The sequence below is a fragment of the Epargyreus clarus genome, unplaced genomic scaffold (assembly GCF_041222505.1).
Source record: "Epargyreus clarus isolate Ecla_fem2 unplaced genomic scaffold, WU_Ecla_fem_2.2 ptg000004l, whole genome shotgun sequence".
Lineage (NCBI taxonomy): Eukaryota > Metazoa > Arthropoda > Insecta > Lepidoptera > Hesperiidae > Epargyreus > Epargyreus clarus.
In genome coordinates this window covers 3,068,719-3,095,799 of record NW_027332212.1, presented here as the reverse complement: position 1 = coordinate 3,095,799, position 27,081 = coordinate 3,068,719, and the positions used below count along the sequence as shown (strand labels likewise).

Sequence of the window (27,081 nt, the reverse complement as noted above, 5' to 3'; positions counted from 1 at the left end):
ATCGAGACGCCGAGTTTCTTAGCCACTAGGCTATCACTGCCTTCGAGCAATCGTGTGTTCAGTAATTATGAACCATCAAGTCTTGCATACTTAGTTAACATCATGAAGTAAGTAATCATATCACCATCACATAGTAAACATCATAAAAAACATTAATAAAATTAAACCATATCCAAGCATTTTTCAAATTCAAGACAAAGAGTGTTGAATTGATTGAACAAAAATTTTAACAAAAAAATTGAAAACTGGGTATCGAGTATCCGTTCATTATAAAATGTCCCAATTCCGCGATAATATGAGTCTAAAATCATACAAAGAGTATACATATAGTCAAGAACCCTACAATAAAATAATTATTTTAATTTGTTTCAAATAAGTATCCTTACCAATTTGTCTTCTTCCTCTAATTCTTCTTCCATTGTGGCTCACTCTTCTTTCACGTAAGGCTTCTTTACGCTTCAACCAGTGTCCCCCGCCAACTGAAACAAAACGTCACATTATATTATTTATTATTTTATTATATATATATAATCCTGTAAGGAATGGCATGCGTTCTCCATGTTGCCGTCTAGGAGCGACTTTGTTGTCTATGGCGGGTTTTCTCCTCTCCCCCCCGAGGCAAAGGGAAAAATATGAGATGCCATAGATTCAAGATGGCGGCCGATTTAAAATTTTTAACTTTTTTATTTATTGACTTTATGCTGATGTTTGTTTCTTTTTCGAATAATATTCGGGTGGGTGTTACGATGAAATTGGAAAAAAATTAAAAACCAAGATGGCCGCCGAGATATTTGAGTTTGAAATTTTTCAATTTTCGAGGTGTTTTTGGGAGGTCGTATCTCTTGGGATTTTTAATATTTTGTTGCCATTTTTTAAAATTTTCTCGGATATATCCTCAATTTTGCCAAATCGGATTTATTTTTTTTTTTCGACAAGATGGCGGGTCGTCTGTTAGGCGATTTGTAAAATGTATGAAAAAACGGATTTTTTTAAAGTGAAATATTCGGAGGTTGGCAACGTTTGAGCGATTTGCATTGTTCGGGGTGGTCATGGGGCTCGGTCCGAGGTGTTGCCAGGTTTGAGTTTTTTTCTCCCCACTCTTACATTTTTTCAAACTTTTCATTCAAAAATGTGAAAAGTAGAAGGAGAAATATTTTTGATGAACTTTTTTCACAGGAATATTTTTTTTGGCTGTCGTAATGACATTTGACCATTTTCGTCGATGTCGACTGGCAACACTGGCCGCAGGAATTTTTTTTCAGTTTTACGAAAAATCGACTTCCTCGACCTGAAGGAGTGGTGGGGGGTGGGTTTGATGTATGAGTGGAATTTTTTATTTGCCTCCGTGTCTATGGGAAAAATCTGAAACTTTCAAAATTCAAGATGGCGGCCGAGCTGGATTGGGCAACTTTTTTTTTATTTTGCACCTATCCAAGATCGGTATCGTTTCCGGCTAACTTGAGGGCGACTGATACGATGAAATTAGAAAAAGTTGAAAAAACAAGATGGCCGCCGAGATACTTGAGTTTGAAATTTTTCATTTTTCGAGGTGTGTTCGCGGGGTGGCACTGATGTGTTTTTTTAAATATTTTTTGGATTTTTTTCTTTTTTTTTCTCGGATATATGCTCAATTTTACCAAATCGGATTTATTTATTTTTTTAACCAGATGGCGGATCGTACGTCAGGCAATTTGTAAAATGTATGAAAAAACGCATTTTTTGAAGTGAAATATTTTGAGGTTGGCAACATTTCAGCGAATCGCCTTGTATGGGGCGGTTGTGGAACGTGACTAGAAGTGTTGCCAGGTTAAGGATTTTTTTTCTTCGTTCATACTTTTTTTGGAACTTTCCATTCAAAAATGTAAAAAGTAGAAGGAGAAACATTTTTAATGAAAATATTTTACATGGGTATTTGTCAGGGGGGTCGTAATGACATTTGACCATTTTCATCCAAATTAACTGGCAACACTGGGAGCTAGATTTTTTTTTTCACTTTTTTGACATTTCGAGTAGCCCAGCCTAAACTATTGGTGGGGGGTAGTAATAATGTATGAGATATTTTTTCGGTAAATAATGATGGTTATAGGAAAAATGGGAAACATACAAAATTCAAGATGGCGGCCCTCCTGCGATTTTCAACTTTTTTTTTATTCTGCGCGCCTACCTGACATTGGTGTCATTTTCGGCTAATTGTGGGACGACTGTTACGATAAAATTAGAAAAAATTGGAAAAGCAAGATGGCCGCCAAGATATTTGAGTTTGAAATCTTTCATTTTTCGAGGTGTGTTTGTGGGGCCGTAGCGCGATGGTTTTAATAATATTTTTTCGACATTTTTATTTTATTGGCCGGAGTGTATCCTCAATTTTATCATATGGCAGTGTCATTTTTTTTTAACCAGATGGCGGACCTTGTATCAGCCATTTTGTAAAATGTACGAAAAAATGCATTTTTCGAAGTGAAATATTTTGAGGTTGGCAACATTTGAGCGAGTCGCTTTGTATTGAGCGATTATGGAGCTCGGCTCGAAGTGTTGCCAGGTAAAGTTTTTTTTTTCACCTTTCATACATTTTTTGGAACTTTTCATTCAAAAATGTGAAAAGTAGAAGGAGAAATATTTTTAATGAAATTTCTTCACAGGACAATTTTTTTTGGGCGCCGTAATGACATTTGACCATTTTCATCTTAATTAACTGGCAACACTGGGATACAGAATTTTTTTTCGCGATTTTCACTTTTTGAGTACTTGGGCGGAAACCGTAGACAGAGCATATAAGTAATGTATGGGAGATATTTTTTATTTCAAATGGACCCTATGTAAAAAATCGAAAATCCAATGTTGCCATATACAAAAAAAATGTTTTCATACAAATGCATTTTCTACAGGATTATCGAAGATTTCAGGCTGTTACCAACATTTGAGGTCATTTTTTTGTATGAGGCGCTTAATGGCAGTTATAAACTGTACCAATGTGTAACGAAATATTTCAGTGTTGCCATACAAAAAATAATAATTTTCAAACATGTGCATTTTTGTATGTCACATTTCAAGCTGTTGTAAATTTTTGACAACGTTATAATGTATGACGCGTTTGTATGTACTAATAGACTGCACATTTTGGTAAAAAAATATTTTAGTGTTGCCATACAAAAAATATTAATTTTCATACATATGTATTTTTGTATGTAATATTTCAAGCTGTTGTCGTGTATTGGTAACATTAGAATGTATGAGGCGTTTGTACGTACTAATATTGTGCACATTTTGATTATAAATATTTTGGTGTTGCCATACAAAAAATAATAATTTTCATACATTTGTATTTTTGTATGTGGTGTTTCGGACTGTTGTCTCCCTTTAAAGACCCCTACCACCATGCCCAGCATCACTTAACGTCAGTTTTCTGTATGGGGCGTTTAATGGTACTTATAGACTGTATAAATTGGTGAGAGAATATTTCAGTGTTGCCATATAAAAAATAATATTTTTCATACAAGTGCATTTTTGTATGCCATATTTCAAGCAGTTGTTTCATTTTGATGTCATTTTAATGTATGAGGCTTTTGTAGGTACTAATATTGTGCACATTTTGATTAAAAAATATTATGGTGTTGCCACACAAAAAATAATAATTTTCATACATTTGTATTTTTGTATGTGGTGTTTCGAGCTGTTGTCTCCCTTTAAAGACCCCTACCACCATGCCCAGCATCACTTAACGTCAGTTTTCTGTATGAGGCGTTTAATGGTACTTATAGACTGTACAAATTTGTGAAAAAATATTTCAGTGTTACCATATAAAAAATAATAATTTTCATACATGTTCATTTTTGTATGTCACATTTCATGCTGTTGTTTCCTTTTGATGTCATTCCAATGTATCAGACGTTTGTCGATACTAGCAGTTTTAACATTTGGGTAAAAGAATATTACAGTGTTCCCATACAAAAAATAATAATTTTCATACATATGCATTTTTGTATGTAATATTTCAAGCTTTAGTATATTTTTGCCAACCTTATAATGTATGACGCGATTGTGGGTACTAATAGACCTTACCTTTTGGTAACAAAATATTTAAGTGTTGCCATACAAAAAATAATATTTTTCATATGTATGTATTTTTATATGCAATATTTCAAGCTGTTGTCTTGTATTGATATCATTAGAATGTATGAGAGGTTTAGAGGTACTAATATTCTGCAGATTTCGATAAAAAAAATATTTTAGTGTTGCCATACAAAAAATAATAATTTTCATACATTTGTATTTTTGGATGTAAACTTTGAGTCAGTTGTTTCCCTTTAATGATCACCACCACTATGATCGGCATCATTTGACGTCATTTTTCTGTATGAGGCGTTTAATGGTACTTATAGACTTTAAAAATTTGTGGAAAAATACTTCAGTGTTGCCATACAAAAAATATTTTTTTTCATACATATGCACTTTTGTATGTAATATTTCAAGCTGCTGTCTCCTTCTGACGTCATTCCAATTAATGAGGTGTTTGTCGATTTTAACAGTTTGAATATTATGGTGAAAAATTATATCAATGTTGTCATACAAAAGTTCATATGCATGTATTTTTGTATGTAATATTTCAAACTTGTATTCTTTTGATATCATTACAAAGTATGAGGTGTTTGTAGGTATTTATAGTCTGAAAAAAAAATCATTTTGTTAAAAAAATATATCAAAATTGTCAAACAAAAAAATATTTTTTCATACATATGCATTTTTGCATGCAATGTTTCAGGCTCTTCTCTCACTTAAATGACCACCACCACGATGACCGGCACCATTTTACATTTTTTCTTAGTATTTATTGTAAGGTCACATTTATTATTATACCTTACTGCGTTAGTTCAACATTATAAAAATAAATTAAATTAAAATTAGTTTAAAACCTTTCACTCGAAAAATAATGCTGGCCACATATTTAATTGGCTGTAACGCTGTACTCGTGATTTAAAAAAAAAACAAAAGGGTATTATGGCGGGAAACGGCAGATGTCAAGGACGATGTTTGTGGAGGTCTTGGAATTAAATAAAAATAACTAGCTTGATTCAAGCCTTTCATTGGAGACACCCCCAACAATTTAGCCAGTGGGATCGCCTGCGTAAAACTGCGTAAGTTAATTTATTGGATATATTTAAATACAACAAATTAAGAATCGATACAAATGTTGGTTGGTACAGATTGTCTTAAGTTTGCTATCTGAGTTTATTAAATAGGCATGTAGTAGCCTAGCCGGCCGTTTTACAGGAATTTGATTGGGTCAAATATTTATGTTTTCATTTTACCTTATTTTGATATAAATCATAATTTAATTTTTAAATATTAATCATATTAGAAGTTCTTACTTACACAGTCGAGATATAAAATGGCAGTACCGTTGTAATGAGCAAATGTTATATTTGTTTAGAAGAACTTTAATGTTATAAGGCAACTTTTGCATGCTTCAAATTACTATTATTTTGTCATACATTTAACACTTAACGTTTCGGAGTTTGTGTTAAATATTTATACGTATATTACGAATAATTATAAACAGTCCTATATTAGTACTAGGGCTTATTGTGCTGATAATATTCGAAAGTAATATTGATTTTTAAAGTTATCGATGTTATATTGTTTAACATTATATTATCCGTATAATAATAATAAAGGGATTAGGTTATTGAATTTTTGTTCTATTTGCGTTATTCCTAAGTATCCATTACGTTACTAACAATTGGAAAAGTATGGTTACAGCTTGTACTTACTTAGTTACATTTTTAAATTAGAATTAATTGCAAGTTTTATTTTTGTTTTCATGTTTATATTGGATCAAACAATGGAGAATACCTGTGGTCTTTGGAATGTAATAATAATGGACTGGGCATTCAACACTAAAGTATTTAAATCACTTGTTACCATTTTGGAGGAGAAGAATTCATAGTCAGAGTTCATAGAAGGGTCATAAGATATGAAAGAAGAAAAGCAAGACAAATTGTTTAAATTATTTGGAGAGAAGTAATGGTTATCGATTACAGGGTTTATAAGTATAAGTATATTTCGAAATTTATTTATGAGTCGTTTGAAAAGGTACATATAGATTCAATCTTAATTAGCTAACTTATTGGTATGTTAAGAAAGCAATAACTGGTTTGAAATTATTTATGACTTGAGTTTTTGAGTATTCTATTTATTTGAGTTAAATTGTTTGTATGTGTTAAATTGTTTGTGGCTTACGTTACCTATATGAATTTTACTCGTGATTATTCTTTTTGGAGTGTTGCCCTACCATGCACATAGTGGGAAGGGACGTAAGATGTTAGATTCTCTTCTTACGTAATAATTTATAATTATTTATTAACAGACACAGAGAAACAGATTTTGTGGATGTCGTATGTACTCAAGTAAAGGATATAAAATGTAATAATCTTCTACATTTTTGTGAGTTATTAAAGAGGGTTAAAATATAAAATTTACTAAAGAAGGGCCATAATCTATGATGTATATTTGGACATTTTCATGATGCCGTAATGACATTTGACCATTTTCGTATTAATCAACTGGCAACACTGGCATACAGATTTTTTTTCATGATTTTCTTTTTTTGAATAGTTGAGGGAGAACCGTTGGCAGAGGATAAACTTCTTACTTAAAATGATCGTTACGTAAAAATACAATATCCAATGTTGCCATAATCAAAAGAAATGTTTTCATACAAATGCATTTTCAACAGGATTATCGAATGTTTCAGACTGTTTCCACCATTTGACATCATTTTTTTGTATGAGGCGCTTAATGGTACTTAGGTATATACTGTACCAATGTGTGAAAAAATATTTCAGTGTTGCCATACAAAAAAAATATGCACTATGCATATGTAATCTCTTTTTTTGGGAAGCGTATATGCTGTAAACATCATATTTTTAACTCATTGTTACTTTAAAAAGCTATAATCCGATGAGTTAATTTTTTTTACGCGAAAAAAATGCTGTGAGTTGTGGCATAAACAAAATTAATATTAAAATAAAAAGACGTATTTGGGGATCTGGTCTAAAACTAAAACACTTTAAAATCTTATTTTATTTTTTATTGCAGGTAATGAAAATGTAATTCTTTAACGTTTTAAATATCATTGAAATGACTTAAGAAAAAAATCGTACATTATACGTAATACGTAATTTTAAATAATTTTCACTTAAACGTTATAATTTAACTTTTCTGATTTTTTAACGCCTCAACTCAACTCATAAAACCTTTCATCTCATCATTGATTAATTTGTCTCTTACGTTATCACTCTTCTTATACATCAACATCTTCCTCGTCTGTTTCTTCTAAACAATATTTTTACTTTAGTACAAGGCTTTATCAGTCCTCCTGATGGTAAGTGGCTACTGTCTGGACTGTATGTTCGTCTGCTACTCCTATATTACATAAAAAGGTACCTATAATACTTCCCTCAAGATACACCTTTTTTTTGTTGACAAGAGGGGAAACCTTCAAAAGGTACCCTATGCCGTGAGAGCAACACGGGGTTATGTGGGATTCTTACCGCACTAAAACGCCCCCGGTAGTTATCCTCGGCGCTGCATATAGGACTTCGGGATCTCCAAAGGAATGCAACCGGAGTCTTCTTAGCGGGTTGCCCCGTCGGGCTCTGCCCAGGTGAGCATGACGCTCACCACTCGGTGTGGCGTGCACGACGGTATGCGACCACACATACTGCCGTCCTTCCCTGGGTAGTTGCCCGGGTGGTTCCAGCTCTCACTTTTGCCACCCGCAATCCCGGAAGCCCCTTTTAGTCGCCCCTTAAGACAGGCAGAGGATACCCTATTCTGGTCCCAGAACTACGGGAAGAGATGGGCGTTATCTACGCCCACGGCGACTCCTCCTCCGAGCTGTGCGCTCCCTAGCTCGCTCGGCTTCTTCCTTCGTGGACTTGAAAATGTCGCAGGTGATCATGCTATATCTTGGAGCTATCCAACAATGGCGCTGGAGACAGGTCCGGTCCCACTTTTGACACGAGGATCCGCCGCTGAGACTCCCACGCTGGGCAGTACTGCAGCGTGTGCTATGCGAAATCCTCGTAGGGCCGTCATCTCCCTCTATCCTGTTTAGATACTCACCGAAACGGCCATGTCCGGTGAGTATCTGGGTCAACCGGTATGTTGCATAACCTTTCGCGAAGAGCCAAACCCGAAAGTTCAGTACGATAGCATTGACCACCCGTTGGCGTATGTTACGTGGTCCAAATAGCCGATGATGCTAGCAACCTCCAGATACACCTATACAGGGTGAATTTTTCAAATAGGCCTTCAGGGCTAAATCCGAAACTATAAGGATTTGCGAAAAATGCTGAAAGGAGTTACGAGGCCGATTTTGATAAAAACTAAAACTGCATCATTCGGTTTTTAAAATATCTTCTTCCTTAGCCGAGAATGGAACGAGTTCATTTTGGAAAATAATAAATTTCTGTATTATTTCACTATCTGATAGTGTCACTTATAAGGATCAAATTCTGGGAAGTAATGTTATGTGACAAATTAAAGGAAAAGGAAAATTTTGAATAAAATACATATTGGCATACTAATCCTTAAAGATTATACATAACATATGACTTATGTATAATTCTTAGAAGTATACATAAGTCATAACATTGAATAATTTGTTGGTTAATCAACTAATTCTTCGATGTTATGACCGTGACATACGGCTTAGTATGACTAACTAATAGGTTGGCAACTAAGTTTATTTTAGGATTTATATTTTAAATAAAAATAGATAATTTATTAATACGTAAATTTTTATTTTTTATTTTTTACAACTTCGTTTCAACGTTACATATGATTTTCTATATCTTTTTGTTAAGTAATCACTAGGATTTTACTTGAAAAAGTCATTCTCCCAAATTGTCAATTTTACATTTGTATTAAACGAAACTCCGCGCAAAGCAAGTTGAAAATCTATTACAATGGTCCTAAAAATAACCTTAACTAAGTCAAACATAAAAATATAAATTCTAGAAGAACAAAACGTCCGCTTCTGAATGATTTGAAATATTAGACCTAAAACATTGTTAATACGCGAGATGTTTAAATTAATGAATGGCGGGAACTTAACTGCCAAATTAATATGAAAAAATATGTACCTATATTCTTAAAATTTACGCTTTTCATGTCCATGTACTGACCACAAATTTAACCTACTCAACCCTGTTAATATACAATTATTTTCAACTTAATAAAAGTAAATTATTTGTGCTTGCGCATATATTAAATATTAAACTCCTTAATCCTGATGATACAGGGATACCACCTGTCTATTCGGCCATTTAGCGCTTACTTTTTTACACTTCACAATATGGGAGTAACAGACGAGCATGCAGTCCACCTGATGGTGGGTGGCTTTTACCTATGGACGTCTGTAATCAACTTCAGATAGGATTATATATTCCTACCTGGAATCGGTCACAGATGCGCCGCTACCCCTGAGGACTAAGCTGGAACGTCTCGGAAACGTATGTCTCCCTTACCTACACCCTTCAAACCAGAACACAGCAGCGCTTAACACTGCTGTTATGAGGTTTAACCACAAAATGCTCTAACACCTTCAATCACTACCATACCATATTTGAATCATGAAAAAAATAATCTTTTACTTTTGTAACATTAGTACAGAAAAAGATGTAGTAGGTATGTAGAATTTGTTAGGTTAGGTTAGGTTAGAACATGAAAGAAAATATAAAACATGTCATTTAATTAGAAAATCAAAAATACGAATGCACTAAAAAGGCTGAAGTAGAACTTTTTTAAAACGTGTTACTATTTCGCGAAAAAAAATCACAATTATGCTCCATAAAATATATAACTTCAGTAATTTAAAGTTCCAAACATTATTTTACTTCGTTTAGGGGTAGAATTTCATTATTTTTTTTCCAGCAAACCAGATACAAAATTTCATAGCGTTTGCTTCAAAATTGAAGGTTGTTCAAATGAACTTTCAATCCCGATTTTATCCTCTACGGGGTTCATTTTTAGGAAGGGGATAAATGGGTATGTCCTTGTTCCTATCCAGGAAGCCAAATACTAAATTTTATATTAGTTGCTTCAAAATTAAAGGATTTAAAAAAAAAACTGACATGACTGCCTATTTTACCCTCTTAGGGGTAGAATTTTCAAAACGCCTTCCTTAGTATTTACTAACGCTACATAGAGAACCTATGTGCAAAATTACAGAAGTCTATGTTCCGTGGTTTCGACTGTACGTTGATTTCCGAAAAATGAATTAGTCATTTAGTTAGTCAGTCACTCAGTCACCTTGCTGTTTTATATATATACAAATATGTTTTTATAATCTCCGTTTAATTTCCTTTCATTTGATACCCTGCTCGATAGGTTCGGTTTACTTTATTTTTTAAATGTGTTACTATTTCGCGCCAAAAATCCGCCATTGTGTTTTTTTTTCTAACACCTATCTAAGGACACTCGGGTCATTGAGACGAATATAATGATACCTTAACTCTCGAAATTTAAATCTCCAAAAGAACGCAACCGAAGTCTTTTTAGCGCGTTGCCTTGTCGGGCTCCGTCCAGGTGAGCACACGTACTGCCGTCCTTCCCGGAATCGTTGCCCGGGCGGTTCGAGTTCTCACTTTTGCCGCCCGCAACCCTGGAAGTCCTTTTAGTCGCCTCTTAAGACAGGCAGAGGATACCGTAACCCTATTCTGGTCCCGGAACTACAGGGACAGATGGGAGTTATGTATGCCCGCGGCGACTCCTCCACCAAGCTGTGCGCTAGCTCGCTCGGCGTCTTCCTTCGTGGGCATGACAATGTCGCACGTGATCATGCCGTCCCAGGCTTTGCTACGCTTAACTATAGCTCCAATAATGGTGCTGGAGACAGGTCCGGTCCCACTTTTGACAAAAGGAACCGCCGCTGAGACTCCCACGCTGGGCAGTACTGCAGCGTGTGCTATGCCGTCATCTCCCTCTATCCTCTTTAAATACTCACCGAAACGGCAATGTCCGGTGAGTATCTGGGTCAACCGGTATGTTGCATGACCTTTCGCGAAGAGCAAAGCCCGAAAGTTCGGTACGATAGCATTGACCAACCGTTGGCGTATGTTACGTGGTTTCAATAGCCGATCATGCTAACAACCTCTATATAGATACACCTATATATCAAAGCTCACGAAAAATCTCTATACTTTAGTCTAGACGTCCACTGGACAAAGGCGTTCACAACAGTCGCATTAAACCTTGATTTATAGATGGGTATCAGTCCAGAATACTACAACAGTGGAAGACAGATCGTCTGGTCCTCCTGGAAAGCAGGGCGTCCAGCGCAACCCCATCCGCGTTCCGTTCCGTCGTGTTGCTTTCCGAGGACGGGCACCTCGAGGATGTCGGTCTGGATCTGTCTGACAACCAGTTGAGATTTCGCAGAGAGAAATCCACCGCAGACGTGGTACAGTAAGCGAAGTCCCTGGCGAAGAATGCAGTTACCCGGGGTGAGGTAATGTTGGCTGTATCACTTGATATGGCCAACGTGTTTGACACCCGCCCCTGGAATTGCAAGAGGGTAGTGTCCTATTACCACGGAGGTTCTCCCGGAGAAGATTGTCGGGGACTACTTATCTAGGCGTATGGTGGAATACCCTGGCCAAGACCTGTGGTGTCGGCGGGAAATATGGTGCGGAGTTCCACAAGGTTTGATGCTGGGTCCTCTCTTGTGGAATATCGGCTAAAACTGAGTGCTGCGAGGACCTCCCCTTCCGGGTGTCAGCATTGTTCGTTATGTAGACGACACCCTAATGACTGTCTGTAGCGGAAACCATAGGGATGCTTTCCTGCGCGTCACCGCTTACACGGTATTCATAGTGGGCCGCATACGGCGGTTGTGTTTAAAAATCTTGAAAAATCCGAAACTGTGCTTCATGGCAATCATGGCGATGCTTCATGGCCCTCGGAAGGCGCCGCCCCAGGATGCTTAAATCGTCGTCTCCGGAGTTCGTATCGACGTGAGGCCGTTGCGAACGTATCTGGGATTCATCCTGGATAGCCGGTGAAATGTCGGACCCGGCTTTGGATGGACCCCTCAGCGCCTGAGGTCGGCGGCGACCTTGGGTAGATTTTATGCCTTATCTCATTTGAGACAGCCTACGTGTTGGCGGGAAGTTTGCTCTGGGATTTGGGAGCGATGACCTTTTCGTCGCTACGTTATTGGCGCGAGGAAACACACCAATCCTGGAGCCGCCCGCCCGTGCGACAGGAACTGGAGAGACACAGAGTTGAGCTGCGTTGAGTTCCACGTCTCGGTAACCCATTGGGGTTACCGAGACGTGGAACTCAAGGTTGGTGCATCCTAGAGCCGTCCTGAGGACTATTGAGGCAATTCGTGCGTTATTGAGAAGTGGTTATGTAAGCGCAAGGGCATCCTGTCTTTCCGTCGGACACACGTACTCTAGGTATATGGTTGTTTCTGGAATTATTTGTGCTGGATCGGGCGGGTGTCGACGGCCAGATGCCATCACTGTGACGATTACCTCGAAGAGATGGCCCAGCACACGCTAGAGGTAATGCTGGTGGTTCGCGCTATGGATGGAAGTGTCTGGTTGCCGGGTCCGTGCCGTGCTTCCTCGTGAACCGTTTCTGAACGTCCAGAGGAACGCCGCGGAGTTTTAGTTGGTAAGAGTCTGACATACCACTGTTCCCCCGATCTTCTGATCTGATATGCATGAATCCTCATGGATGCTCTTCTGGATTTCTCCGCGTTAAAAAATGGGTAGAAGCAATAATTTTAAATATACCCACCTAGCACTTTTTGCCATTAATAGCTTAAATTTTTACAATTTTTTACTAAACGAAGACTGTAATTATAATATTCAATTTGAACCTAAAATGCTTCTTATTTTTAATAATTAAATGTACTTTAATGAACACCTTACACGTCCTGCCACTTCGCTTACCGCTCGGCAAATGGAACATTTTCGTCGCCTCCGTCAAAAGGGCGCGAGCACACGTAGTAACATTTAAAAATATCGTAAATATTGTGAAACTTAAATATTGGATGCTTTAAAATGTTGTAAGATATGTTTTTGTGTCCATTACAAGTGATTAGGTTTAGTTTTCATGTCCATATTTATATGTTTGTGTCCATTACAAGATTAAAAGTTTAGTGATTTGTTTTACGTAATTAAGGATTTAAATACGACATATTTGTATTTCTTATACCATATAAACGCTGTAACTATAATTCGCCTTTAAATCTCATACCGCGTAAATACTGTAACTGAGCTGGGACTAAAATTCTCAGACCGCGAAAATGCTGTAACCGTGTTGTGTTTAAATGTTTTGATAGTGAAATTAGTGTAACAGGCGCAGTACAATAAAACGAAGGACTTTTACAGGGCTACTGCAATTTAAGGTCGAAAAAAAAAACATTAATTTTTCATCGAAATTTTCGCTGTAAATTAATTAAAAATGCTCTTAGAGCTACGAGCTAGAGTCGATATGCACTATTTTATGTAATATTTCATGTTGTTGTCTATTTTTGAACACCTTATAATGTATGACGCGTTTGTATGCACTAAAAGACAACACATTTTGGTAAAAAAATATTTTAGTGTTGCCATACAAAAAATATCAATTTTTATAAATAGGTATTTTTGTATGTAATATTTCAAACTGTTGTCTCCTTATTATGTTTTTAAAATGTATGGCTTATAGACAAAAAAATCACGACCCAAATTCTTGGTATTCTGCAAATACGAGTATTAACTCATATCTTTTCCAAACGGCCCCAAAAATTAACAAACTTTCAATAAATATATAGAAACAAAAAAATGTAAAAAATCTTGCACGCAAAACTAAACAAGACATTTCCCCGCGAGCTGCTTGCAGCTCGCGCACCCACGCGATACCTAGTATATATATAATCCTGGAAGGAATGACGTGCGTTCTCCATGTTGCCGTCTAGGAGCGACTTTGTTGTCTATGGCGGGTTTTCTCCTCTCCCCCCCGAGGCAAAGGGAAAAATATGAGATGCCATAGATTCAAGATGGCGGCCGATTTAAAAATTTTAACTTTTTCATTTATTGACTTTATGCTGATGTTTGTTTCTTTTTCGAATAATATTCGGGTGGGCGTTACGATGAAATTGGAAAAAAATGAAAAACCAAGATGGCCGCCGAGACATTTGAGTTTGAAATTTTTCAATTTTCGAGGTGTTTTTGGGAGGTCGTATCTCTTGGGATTTTTAATATTTTGTTGCCATTTTTTTAAATTTTCTCGGATATATCCTCAATTTTGCCAAATCGGATTTATTTTTTTTTTCAACAAGATGGCGGGTCGTCTGTTAGGCGATTTGTAAAATGTATGAAAAAAACAGATTTTTTGAAGTGAAATATTCGGAGGTTGGCAACGTTTGAGCGATTTGCTTTGTTCGGGGCGGTCGTGGGGCTCGGTCCGAGGTGTTGCCAGGTTTGAGATTTTTTCTCCCCACTCTTACATTTTTTCAAACTTTTCATTCAAAAATGTGAAAAGTAGAAGGAGAAATATTTTTGATGAACTTTTTTCACAGGAATATTTTTTTTGGGTGTCGTAATGACATTTGACCATTTTCGTCGATGTCGACTGGCAACACTGGCCGCAGGAATTTTTTTTCAGTTTTACATAAAATCGACTTCATCGACCTGAAGGAGTAGTGGGGGGTGGGTTTGATGTATGAGTGGAATTTTTTATTTGCCTCCGTGTCTATGGGAAAAATCTGAAACTTTCAAAATTCAAGATGGCGGCCGAGCTGGATTCGGCAACTTTTTTTTTTTTTTTTGCACCTACCAAGATCGGTATCGTTTCCGGCTAATTTGAGGGCGACTGATACGATGAAATTAGAAAAAGTTGAAAAAACAAGATGGCCGCCGAGATACTTGAGTTTGAAATTTTTCATTTTTCGAGGTGTGTTCGCGGGGTGGCACTGATGTGTTTTTATTTATATTTTTTTGATTTTTTTCGTATTTTTTCTCGGATATATGCTCAATTTTACCAAATCGGATTTATTTATTTTTTTAACCAGATGGCGGATCGTTGGTCAGGCAATTTGTAAAATGTATGAAAAAACGCATTTTTTGAATTGAAATATTTTGAGGTTGGCAACATTTCAGCGAATCGCCTTGTATGGGGCGGTTGTGGAGCGTGACTTGAAGTGTTGCCAGGTTTAGGATTTTTTTTCTTCGTTCATACTTTTTTTGGAACTTTCCATTCAAAAATGTAAAAAGTAGAAGGAGAAACATTTTTAATGAAAATATTTTACATGGGTATTTGTCAGGGGGGTCGTAATGACATTTGACCATTTTCATCCAAATTAACTGGCAACACTGGGAGCTAGATTTTTTTTTTCACTTTTTTGACATTTCGAGTAGCCCAGCCTAAACTATTGGTGGGGGGTAGTAATAATGTATGAGATATTTTTTCGGTATATTATGGTGGTTATAGGAAAAATGGGAAACATACAAAATTCAAGATGGCGGCCCTCCTGCGATTTTCAACTTTTTTTTTATTCTGCGCGCCTATCTGAGATTGGTGTCATTTTCGGCTAATTGTGGGACGACTGTTACGATAAAATTAGAAAAAAATGGAAAAACAAGATGGCCGCCGAGATATTTGACTTTGAAATCTTTCATTTTTCGAGGTGTGTTTGTCGGGTCGTAGCGCGGTGGTTTTATTAATATTTTTTCGATATTTTTGATTTATTGGCCGGATTGTATCCTCAATTTTATCATATGGCAATATTATTTTTTTTTAATCAGATGGCGCACCTTGTGTCAGCCATTTTGTAAAATGTACGAAAAAATGCATTTTTCGAAGTGAAATATTTTGAGGTTGGTAACATTTGAGCGAGTCACTTTGTACTGGGCGGTCATGGAGCTCGGCTCGAAGTGTTGCCAGGTAAAGGTTTTTTTTTCATCGTTCATACATTTTTTGGAACTTTTCATTCAAAAATGTAAAAAGTAGAAGGAGAAATATTTTTAATGAAATTTCTTCACAGGACAATTTTTTTTGGGCGCCGTAATGACATTTGACCATTTTCATCTTAATTAACTGGCAACACTGGGATACAGAATTTTTTTTCGCGATTTTCACTTTTTGAGTACTTGGGCGGAAACCGTAGACAGAGCATATAAGTAATGTATGGGAGATATTTTTTATTTCAAATGGACCCTATGTAAAAAATCGAAAATCCAATGTTGCCATATACAAAAAAAAAGTTTTCATACAAATGCATTTTCTACAGGATTATCGAAGATTTCAGGCTGTTGCCACCATTTGAGGACATTTTTTGGTATGAGGCGCTTAATGGCACTTATAGACTGTACCAATGTGTAACGAAATATTTCAGTGTTGCCATACAAAAAATAATAATTTTCAAACATGTGCATTTTTGTATGTCACATTTCAAGCTGTTGTAAATTTTTGACAACGTTATAATGTATGACGCGTTTGTATGTACTAATAGACTTCACATTTTGGTAAAAAAATATTTTAGTGTTGCCATACAAAAAATATTAATTTTCATACATATGTATTTTTGTATGTAATATTTCAAGCTGTTGTCTTGTATTGGTAACATTAGAATGTATGAGGCGTTTGGACGTACTAATATTGTGCACATTTTGATTAAAAAATATTTTAGTGTTGTCATACAAAAAATAATAATTTTCATACATTTGTATTTTTGTACGTGGTGTTTCGGGCTGTTGTCTCCCTTTAAAGACCCCCACCACCATTCCCAGCATCACTTAACGTCAGTTTTCTGTATGAGGCGTTTACTGGTACTTATAGACTGTATAAATTGGTGGAAAAATATTTCAGTGTTGCCATATAAAAAATAATAATTTTCATACAAGTGCATTTTTGTGTGTCATATTTCAAGCTGTTGTTTCCTTTTGATGTTATTTCAATGTATGAGGCGTTTGTAGGTACTAGAAGTATTAACATTTGGGTAAAATAATATTTCAGTGTTCCCATACAAAAAATAATAATTTTCATACATATGCATTTTTGTAAGGATTTGTAAGGATGGACAGGATAAATATGATATACGATTTACAAAAGAAGGATATAATATAAGAGGTATATTTTCTGCACTGCTCTGCTCCTATTGATTGTAGCGTGATGAAAAGTATATTATAACCAGCTCAGGAGTATGAAAAATAATTGTATCAAGTTTCGTTAAAATCCGTCGAGTAGTTTTTTTTTCTATAACGGTTATATAGACAGACAGACAAAAATTTTAATGATTGCATTCTTGACATCAGTATCGATCCCTAAATACCCCCTGATAGTTATTTTGGAAATATATTTCTTGTACAGAATTGACCTCTCTACAGATTTATTATAAGTATAGAATTAATATAGATAATATAATATATAGAAATAATGTATGACGCGTTTTTATGTACTAATAGACTACACATTTTGGTAAAAAAATATTTTAGTGTTGTCATACAAGAAATAACAATTTTTATAAATAGTTATTTTTGTATATAATATTTCAAGCTTTGTCTCCTTATTATGTCTTTAAAATGTATGGCTTATAGACAAAAAAATCACGACCCAAATTCTTGGTAATTTGCAAATATTAACTCATATCTTTTCCAAACAGCACCAAACAGAATTAATAAAACTGCAATATCGGGTAAAAAATGTAAAAAAATTTTGCACGCAAAACTAAAGAAGACAACCGTTTCGCGAGCTGCTTTAGCAGCGAGCGCACACAAGCGATACCTAGTAATATTATATAATAATGATACTAATATCATAATGGGTAACGTATTATCACACACTGGTAACTGATTAACACACTCCCGCCCATGGACATCTCTAATCAATACCAAAATTGGATTGAAATAGGTCGGCCTCAATATGAATTATTTCAATAACCTCTATTAATTATTGTAATCTTAATCATTTTTTCGCAGTTCTAGACATAAAAATGTAGGTAGGGACAAATTTACAAATTAGGTAGACATACTAAGTATTTCTACTAGGGTAGACACAAATTCGTCATATGTCACCATTACAGAATAGCAGCTATAGAACTACATACATTGTGAAAATTTAAACCTAATACGGTTCAAGAGATTCCTATGATAGACGCCCAGACAGGAAATACTTAAGGGTACCTACATGGATTAGTAAAGATACTTCGCCGCCTAGAAATTGAATGAAGCCACAAACGGCTTATTAGTAAGTTCTTTTTTTGAATTCTTGACAAATAAAAACATTTTTAGAGAAAATTTACGAATAAATAAATAAAAAACTATACGAACTAATTTACGAATAAAATAACTAACACTGCGTAATTTACATAATAAATAAATAATTTTTTAAAATATTTTAGTGACATTTTAGCACGGAGACGTGGCCAAACTTTTTCACGCAACTATTTCAATTCTCAAAACTGGGTACATTTTCTTGTTAGGAGTGAGTAATCTTTACTAATCTATGGGTACTTACTAACATATTCATATTATGGATTTTAATTGTCCGAAATAAATAAATAATTATTATATTATTAATACTGTTCCGTTTTACCCTTTTGATAACGAACCCTAAAACGACGTATAAAAAGTTTCAGAGCTTCTTATTTTTACGATTTTCCGAAAATATCTCATAGGCTCCATGTGCGCGGAACGACTTCAAACGGTTATTTCATTTGGATTCGGCATAAACTGAATGTTTGTTTATCTCCTTAGATTATATTAAAGTAATAAATTCTGTTATTGGCAGTTTACGAACCAATATCTAACATTATTTGCCCTTTAAATTTTATTGGTGTGTACGAAATTTTGTGTATTGCTTAAATTTTCATGTTATAAAAGCAGCGATACTTGTAGCGACGGGGAATAAAGTTTATTATGTATAAAAAATGTTTTCACATATTACTAAGAAATATGACAGGTCTTTTCACATCCTCCAAACCATAATATAATTTAGTATTTGTGGATTAAATGATTTGATAAGGAGCTTTTTTAAATGACTTTTATTTGGTTCAAAGCAAACCTAAATAGCAATAATAAAATTGAAAGCTGCCGCAAACTATATATATTTAAAAAAATGTAAAAACTCAAAACATTATTTGAAACAAAACAAAATTGCTACAGTATTTTTTTAGAATTTAAACGGTTCAGAATATGTTAAACATTTTGAAGAAGCTCAAAAAGATACATTTAGTAGATACTCTGTAACTCAGTGGTAGAAACATTTTATCAGGCCCAACTGTAGTCTGAACGAGAATTTTTCGAGAGCGCCTCAGGACCTAAGAATCTCACATTACGTTTTGCGGTAATTGAACGATAACAAAAGTTTGGGTCGAAAAAATATTTTCTTCCAGCTCAAACTCTGGTTCATTTTCTCGGGTGAAATTGTCTGAACTGCAAATAAAATTGGGTTAATGGGGGTCTACAGTGTTCTGGCAAGCATTTCGGTCACTAAATATGAATTAAAAGTAATCTTGCATACCGCTGTTAAATTGCTGACCGGAAAAGGCCTTGGTCAGTGGTTTGCCTAATTTACTTGATTTATGAACAACAGCTGTGCTAAAATACCTGGGTTTAAAAGGTATTTGTCGTATAGTAAGTATGCAAGGGATATTGGAGCTGTTATGTCCGATTTGAGCCAAATATAATAAAGCCAATACTTTTCCGAGGCGTTACAGAAAGCGTAGGAATCTGATCCTATCAGTACCCGTACCAGGAGTTTTTACGTTTTGACAAATATGACTGTTTTGGTATTTGTTTATGTATTGGCCCATACTATTTCCAAGTTCTGACACAATCCTGACTGACCAACTGACAACTGACCAAATACCAAAACAGTCATATTTGTCAAAACGTAAAAACTCCTGGTAAGGGTACAGGCGGTTGTTTACAGATAGCCATGGGCGGCAGCAGCCACTCATCATCATGTGGAAAGCATGTTCGTCTCCACTCTTATATAATAAAAAAATAACTACTCAGAGATGTTCCAACAAGGAGTAGCAACATCTGTGGCCGCCCTTGCGTAGAACTCTAATCTTATCTGTGGTTGCTTACAGATGACCACGACTGTATGGCCGTTTTTTACTTTAGTATAAAAAAGGTCATTTATATCTCTGTTCTACTTATATAAATAATACTTCATTAAGCGTTCATGTTCACTTGTATCTATTAACAGTGGCACTTGTAACAAGATCGGAATGTATGGCGTGCAGTCCATGTAAAATCCTATTTGATTAATTAGCATTTGTATGGCTCTTGTAATATGCTTTGGTTGTTTTATTGGTAGTAGGACTATGGTTCGATGCCACCGACACCCATATCTGCTTACTTAAAGTAAGATTTTTTTTATAAATTGAAATAAACGAAGTAATAATAGAGCCCCGTGACACACGGACTATGCGCTATGACTATGCACAGATGCGTAGGGTTAGTAATAGGGTTCCGTTTTTACCCTTTGGTTACGGAATTCTAAAAAAGTGGAAATAAAACGATGTTAAGTGGTTACTTGCCTACTTTCAATATATAATAGACACTTAACTACTATACTATACTTAACCGACGTTCTCGTTAGAAGTTTTGTAGATAAGCATACAATTCATGCTGGTAAGAAGCCACTAGGGGCTATGGATATCGGTAATCAACCCCAGATAAGATTAAAGTCTCACTTGAGGTCCGCCAGATGAGTTGCTATCTCTGAAGACTGAGTTGGAACGCCTCGGGAAAGCATGTGTCCCTTGCAACAACCTTCAAACCAGAACACAGCGGCGCTTAACACGGCTGTTATTAGGCAGAAATAGATGTGGCGGTATTGTCTCCGGTGTATCTACTTCCATCAAGTGCTACCACCATCAAATGGACACTTAATATCAGGTAGGCTTCATATTATGCTGTTACTATGCTATAAATTTTAATAGTCTAATGTTATAATAAACAATAACGTAGTTGTTGGTATCGTCGTATTTCTAATTAAGCCCTGCCAAGTAGGCAGGCTAATTTAATTTTAACATGAGATCACGAACATACGAGTAGGGTTGCCACAAATGTGAAGTTTACATTTCTTTTTTTATAAGTAAAATATCTTGAAACAATTTAAAATTGTTATTACAACCTATTGTTGTAATTTATTCTTGCAAATGCAAGAAGTCAAATTATTTCACATGAAAAATTTGCCATTAGCAAAAACATTTGTGTGACATCGAGTTATTTTTTGATACTTTTTTCCGCTTAAATAATCGCATTATCTATATATTTTTATGTAATTCAGTTTTAGGTAATGTTATTTTTATTTTTGTGATTCTGTGATGATTAATAGTAATCTGATAAATGTAAATAATGATTAGAATCATTTTTTTATTTCATTTTTGATGTCTGCTTGTATTTAAGAATCGTACCCAGTACCTCCAAAAGATCGGTATGTGCGATGTCAGCTTAAAAAAAATTATTCCATTCTGTAAAAGCAAATCAAATGTAAAATTTTCCATTTATCCTACATTCATTTTCTAACGTAGTGCCAACCCTACTCGATGCGGTAAACGAGAGTCGAGTTCAACTTAACAATTTATACAGCGTTTTGCCTCTAAGATTCTCTTTATGTCGCTGACTTCTCAACGTGTGTATTTTGCATGTTTTTCTTTGAATTTCACAACACTTATCAGAATATAGTAAACAGTCTTCTGTAGTGCTTTGATGTTGTTCTGTGGAGCAAATCTCTTTTAGGCTTACGCACATCACAATCGAAACCCTTTTAGGATAGTTCTTCTATCTGTTTGTACGTCCCTTTGGCGAATTACTCGAAATCTATTTCCTCCAAATTTACAAAATTGGAAGAAAATAGATTTTGGGCACTTAATTGTGGGAGAATAAAAGTTTTATATTCCCATATACAATGCGAAAATGAACGTTTAAAAAATTATTCTCATTTTAGTAACTATGAAATCTCCTTCAAAACTTACTTACTAATTAACGAATTCATTTTGTCCAAACGAAAAAAATGAATAAGATTTTGTTTATACTTAATTCAAATTCCACTATTACTATCCATTATTACTATACTTAATTTCAAATTTAATAGATCATCTTCATCAGATAATACTTCTACGGATTGTTATTCAGTTAATGATTATGGATGACTTTGCAACATTACATGTTTTTGGATCCACCAATTGGAGTTCCACGTTATAAGTCCCACACGTTACGTTAACTGAATGTTTTAACAAAAAAAAAATTAAAAATACACATACAAATAAATAAATGGATTTGCGTGCATTCCCTAAATTTGGTGGACGCACGACCGTGCCTCTAGTTAAAACTTTGTAAGTATATTGACAATGTAATACGTTATACTTACAAAATGATTTTATGTTTTCCTTCCTTATATGAACCCTTTGGGATATTTCATCCGAATATTAAGTCAGATTCAGAAATAAATATTGTGAGCAATAAAAATAAACAAACATGTTTAGAGCTCCATTTCTCGAAGCGAATACTTTCGGGAGGACGTAAATATCATCCGATTCATAGCGTACCAGGAAGCATATTGCCGATATATGTACTCGTATATAGCAGTGACGTAGAAGTTTATGTAATATTTCTGCAGTGAAATTACAAAATATAGATATGTGGAAATTTCTTTACAAGGCGAAAAATACCGTAAGTGGCGGATATTTTAATTTTAAATGAAATAATAGTAAACACAGTATATCTAGTATTGTCCGATTCATATATTAAACCACCGACCATATTGGCAATATATGCATTATGCAATTATGCATATAGTGATAATATGGGAGTTGACGGAATATTTCTGCTGTGAAACTTCTTTAAACGCAAATTATCACTATCCCCTGGCGTATTTTTAGGGTTCCGTACGCAAAGGGTAAAAACGGAACCCTATTAATAAGCCTCCGGTGTCTGTCCGTCTGTCACAAGTCCCTATCTCTGGGACCGTAATAGACATTTGAATTTTTTACAGAGTGTGTGCGGTGGCCGCTATAACAACAAATACTAAAAATAAAAAATCTTGAAGATAAATGGGGGTCGCCATGTAGCATCGCTTCATGTTTATGTGTTAAACGATACCCCCTATTGTAACAAACGTCAGTTAGTTAATAAAACGCAAAATGCAAAAACAGTACCGCATAGGGATTCCGGTAATCCAATATATACGCCTATCCGAGCTTCAACAAACAAATCTATTTTCTATTAGAAACGTAATACCCTACAGCTTATTTGCATTAACACCTTTTTTCTTCATTTACGCGAAGCCTCATGTTGACAAAGGCTTGCCTTTGTATAGAACCTATTCATTCTCTAAATCAGAGTTTCTCAAACTTCTCTTGTGGACAGTACTCGTGTAGGATCAATTATTATCTACTGCCTCCCAAATTTGTCAAATTCCGCGAAATTAGCTTGAGCTAAAAACAGGTATACCTTATGAACATGTATTTGTGATATAAACGACGAAAAAGCACATTAACTATTGCCCATAAACAGCATTATAATCCCCATATTCTCCGGGCCTTTCGCCGTCCCCCTGATTATTTAACGCGCGCGAAGGGAGCTTTATTGCACACTTTGAGAAACACTGTTCTGTGTTATTGTACGTCACATGAGATGGTTTAAAAGGTACTATATTATACCTTCTGTTCTATTCTATTAACTTCTAAGTAACTACATTTAACACAATATTCTTCAATAAGAACATGATAACTCAAATACATAATTATCTACCTATCCACAATTGTTAGACAATATCCGAACATTCCTCCGGCCTTCATTAATCTACACGTATGTAGTAAGTCTAGCCCCGCCTTTCTCTAATAACCCATAAAAGCCTCTAATGGCCTTCAGGTAATTGAATTCGAACCATCATTTCTGTAATGACCCAGTTCGTTACACCCAAATCAATAAAATATTTGTCCCGTGCGTTACGTACACCCATTGGTGTTTTGTGGTATAGTCCGCGTAAAACTGCTAGTCCGCTGTGAATATAGAAATGAATAACAGGCAGACAGACGCTTTCTACACTCACAGCCCCACACTAGGATTCCCTGTTTCGTGGGTGCTATGGACACACACAGATACAAATACACAAACACCCAGACACAGAAACAGAAATCTAAATTCATCATTTAGAAATCTGTCTGGCCGGGGATCGAACCCGGGACCCTCTGCGCGTCAGACCGGCATGGTAACCGCTCCGCCATGCGGGTCGTCGCTATAGCAAATTGTATTACTACAGATGCTCGCAACAACTTCAGAGCGGACAAGCAGTTTGGCGCGGACTATACTCTTGTACCTTCACAAACAATACATTACTATTTCACTTTTTCCACGCTTTGCTGTCTCTTAGGTACTAATTGATTGAATTTAATCCCATCAGGGGTTTATTACGAATGCCCATGGGCGGCAGTAACCTCTTACTATCAGCAGAATTGCATGCTCGTTTTGTAGCTCAATATTATAAGATTACATTTATTTCTACCTTAGGTGTGTTAGGAGTTTTTCAGACTGTCATAGACGGCAGTAAATAAAAATACAATAATATTACTGGTCAAATTTAACACCCTATGAATTTGATAAGAAGGGCTAACTTTTGATACAATAGACACTTTAAGTTTACAAGTTCGAGCCCTATCTCTGTACTTGAAGAACGGTAGCGAAGAACTTCCCGAAGTGCTACTTCGCACAATGGCCGATTTGGCGTCTTGCCGGCAGTATGAGGGTTTATTGAAATGACTATTCTAAGAGTTTTAAAACCACTTAAATTAAAATAGGTAATAATGCTAAAAATCTGTTTCAAAATTGTTAGAAGTCTTGTACACATGAATGTTACACATATTAAAATATACTATTAAATTGACTGCATGCTTGGAAGAGTTCGCGCAAAATTGCTAGTCCGCTCCGAATATAGAAACGAGTCGTATCGCAATAGTAAATTGTAGATATTAGCGGGACAAAACCAGCGCAGCCAAGAACCCCGAACCCATCCGCTGCACGCTCTCGCCCACGGGTACATAGCTGCGTTAGTGTGCCCTTACGTATGGAGTATATGCTTGTAGTTGTATTTGACCGCATTGGCTCGCTGACTGACACCTGTGCGCATTAACTTCAGAGCGGACGTGAAGTTTGGCGCGGACTATACCTACTTTCACAAAAAATATAATTCCCTAGAATTATAGGTCAATTTCAAAAAGCTATAAATTTGATAAAAAGGGCTAATTTTTGATACAATAGGTACAATATCCTTAAGTTTACAAGTTCGAGCCCTATCTCTGCGTACTTGAGGTACGGTAGCGAAGACGAACTTCTCGAAGTTGTACTTCGCACAATGGCCAATTTGGCATCTTGCCGGCACTGAGGGTTCATTGAAATGACTATTGTAAGAGTTTAAAAACCTCTTAAATAAAAAAGATGATTGTGTAATAGAATCATATTTTTTAACGTAAACGTAAGTTTACGTGTAGGCATGTTAAAATATGTTACTTTTATTGTATTATAAGAAATAATAATAAACTATTAACACACTATTACTATTATTCGTATTTTTCTCGAGAACTTTTTAATTTAATAACCATAACATTTTGTACATAAAATATGTCCACCATGTTTGGGCATCCACCACATTGGGTTTAGAAATTAGCTGTCAGCTGTAATAAGTCACGCTAATCATACTTTCTCATCCAATCATCTTGTCATCCAAAATTTTAGGGTTAATAGGTTTAAAATTCAGTTACAAGATAGATATCACATACTTACGAACTAACAAGGTAAATTATACAAAAGCTTGTTATGTCTGCCTAATAACAGCAGTGTTAGGCGCTGTTGTGTTCCGTTTGGAAGGGTGTAGTAAGGGAGACAGACTTTTCCGAGGCGTTCTAGCTTAGTCCTCAGGGGTAGCGACGCATCTGTGGCCGACCTCGTAGGAATATCTAATCCTATCTGGGGTTGATTACAGATGTCCATGGGCGGCAGTAGCCACTCACCATCAGGTGGACTGCATACTCGTCTGCTCCTCCTATATTATTAAAAAATGTATATTTTTTAAAACATATTTTTTACACGTGTTACATTACCGTAATTAATTATCCGGAAAATGTAAAGGTTTAAATCACGCCGGAGTAATTTATTATTGGTCGCGCTGTCGAATCAGTGAGATCGTTCCCGAAATTAATGGTTTTCATACAAGCCATAAATAACGACGGTATCAGTTACAAAATAATCAGGGTAAAGATTTTTTGTATTTTTTTTTTAGGTTTTCATTTATTTTTGCTTAATGTTAGCAGTGTTAGCATCTAAATAGCAGTAGTGTTAAGTGTTTGGAAGAATTTTAGGGAGGATAATTTTTCGCTATTAGATTCTAGATTATATACAAACTATTATTTTTAGGGTTCCGTATCCAAAGGGTATAAACGGCACCTTAATACTAAGCCTTCTTTGTCTGTCTGTCCGTCCGTCACAGGCCTCTATCCTCATGCTTATGTTAAAATCCGTCAAGTTGTTTGGGCTGTAGTGCCAAAGAATGAGGCATATATAAATACATAAAACTTGTAAAAAGTATGTTTTACTGTAATAACGACGGTATCAGTTACAAAATAGTCAGGGAAATATCTTTTTGTATTTAATTTTAAGGGTTTTATTTATTTAAAGAAAGTGTTAAGGGCATAGCGCAGTAGTCCTAAGTGTTTGGGAATGGAGCCTATTTTTGTGTTATTAGATTAAACACAAACTATTATTTTTACATATATAGAGGTGTAAACAAATAAGTCTAAAAGCAGGACAAGATCTGCAGGATTTTATTACTAAAGTAATTATTATAAAAACAAAAAACCGACTGCTTAAAAATAAGTGTAACACATCCACATTTTAAATGAATCCAAGGACCTATTATGTTAAAATCTGTAAAACTGTTTTGGGCTTTAGCTCCAAAGAATGAGTCATATACGAGTATAAATACGCTTGAAAAACATTACCCTCAACAGTCGGGTAAATACATGGTAAATATTTATCAAAACACGAAATTATTTTTGAAAAAGGATTGTATTGG

The 27,081-nt window shown here is 35.4% G+C and overlaps 1 protein-coding gene across 1 annotated transcript in view; it reads right to left on the bottom strand.

Moving 5' to 3' along the window:
- The window catches only part of LOC140757160 (uncharacterized), a 71,490-nt gene that overhangs the window by 27,618 nt on the left and 16,791 nt on the right, over positions 1-27,081 (bottom strand). Inside the window, exon 2 of the mRNA XM_073092696.1 lies at positions 387-479. Within this exon, the coding sequence (XP_072948797.1) occupies positions 387-479 (93 nt within the window). The remainder of the gene's footprint in view (positions 1-386; positions 480-27,081) is intronic.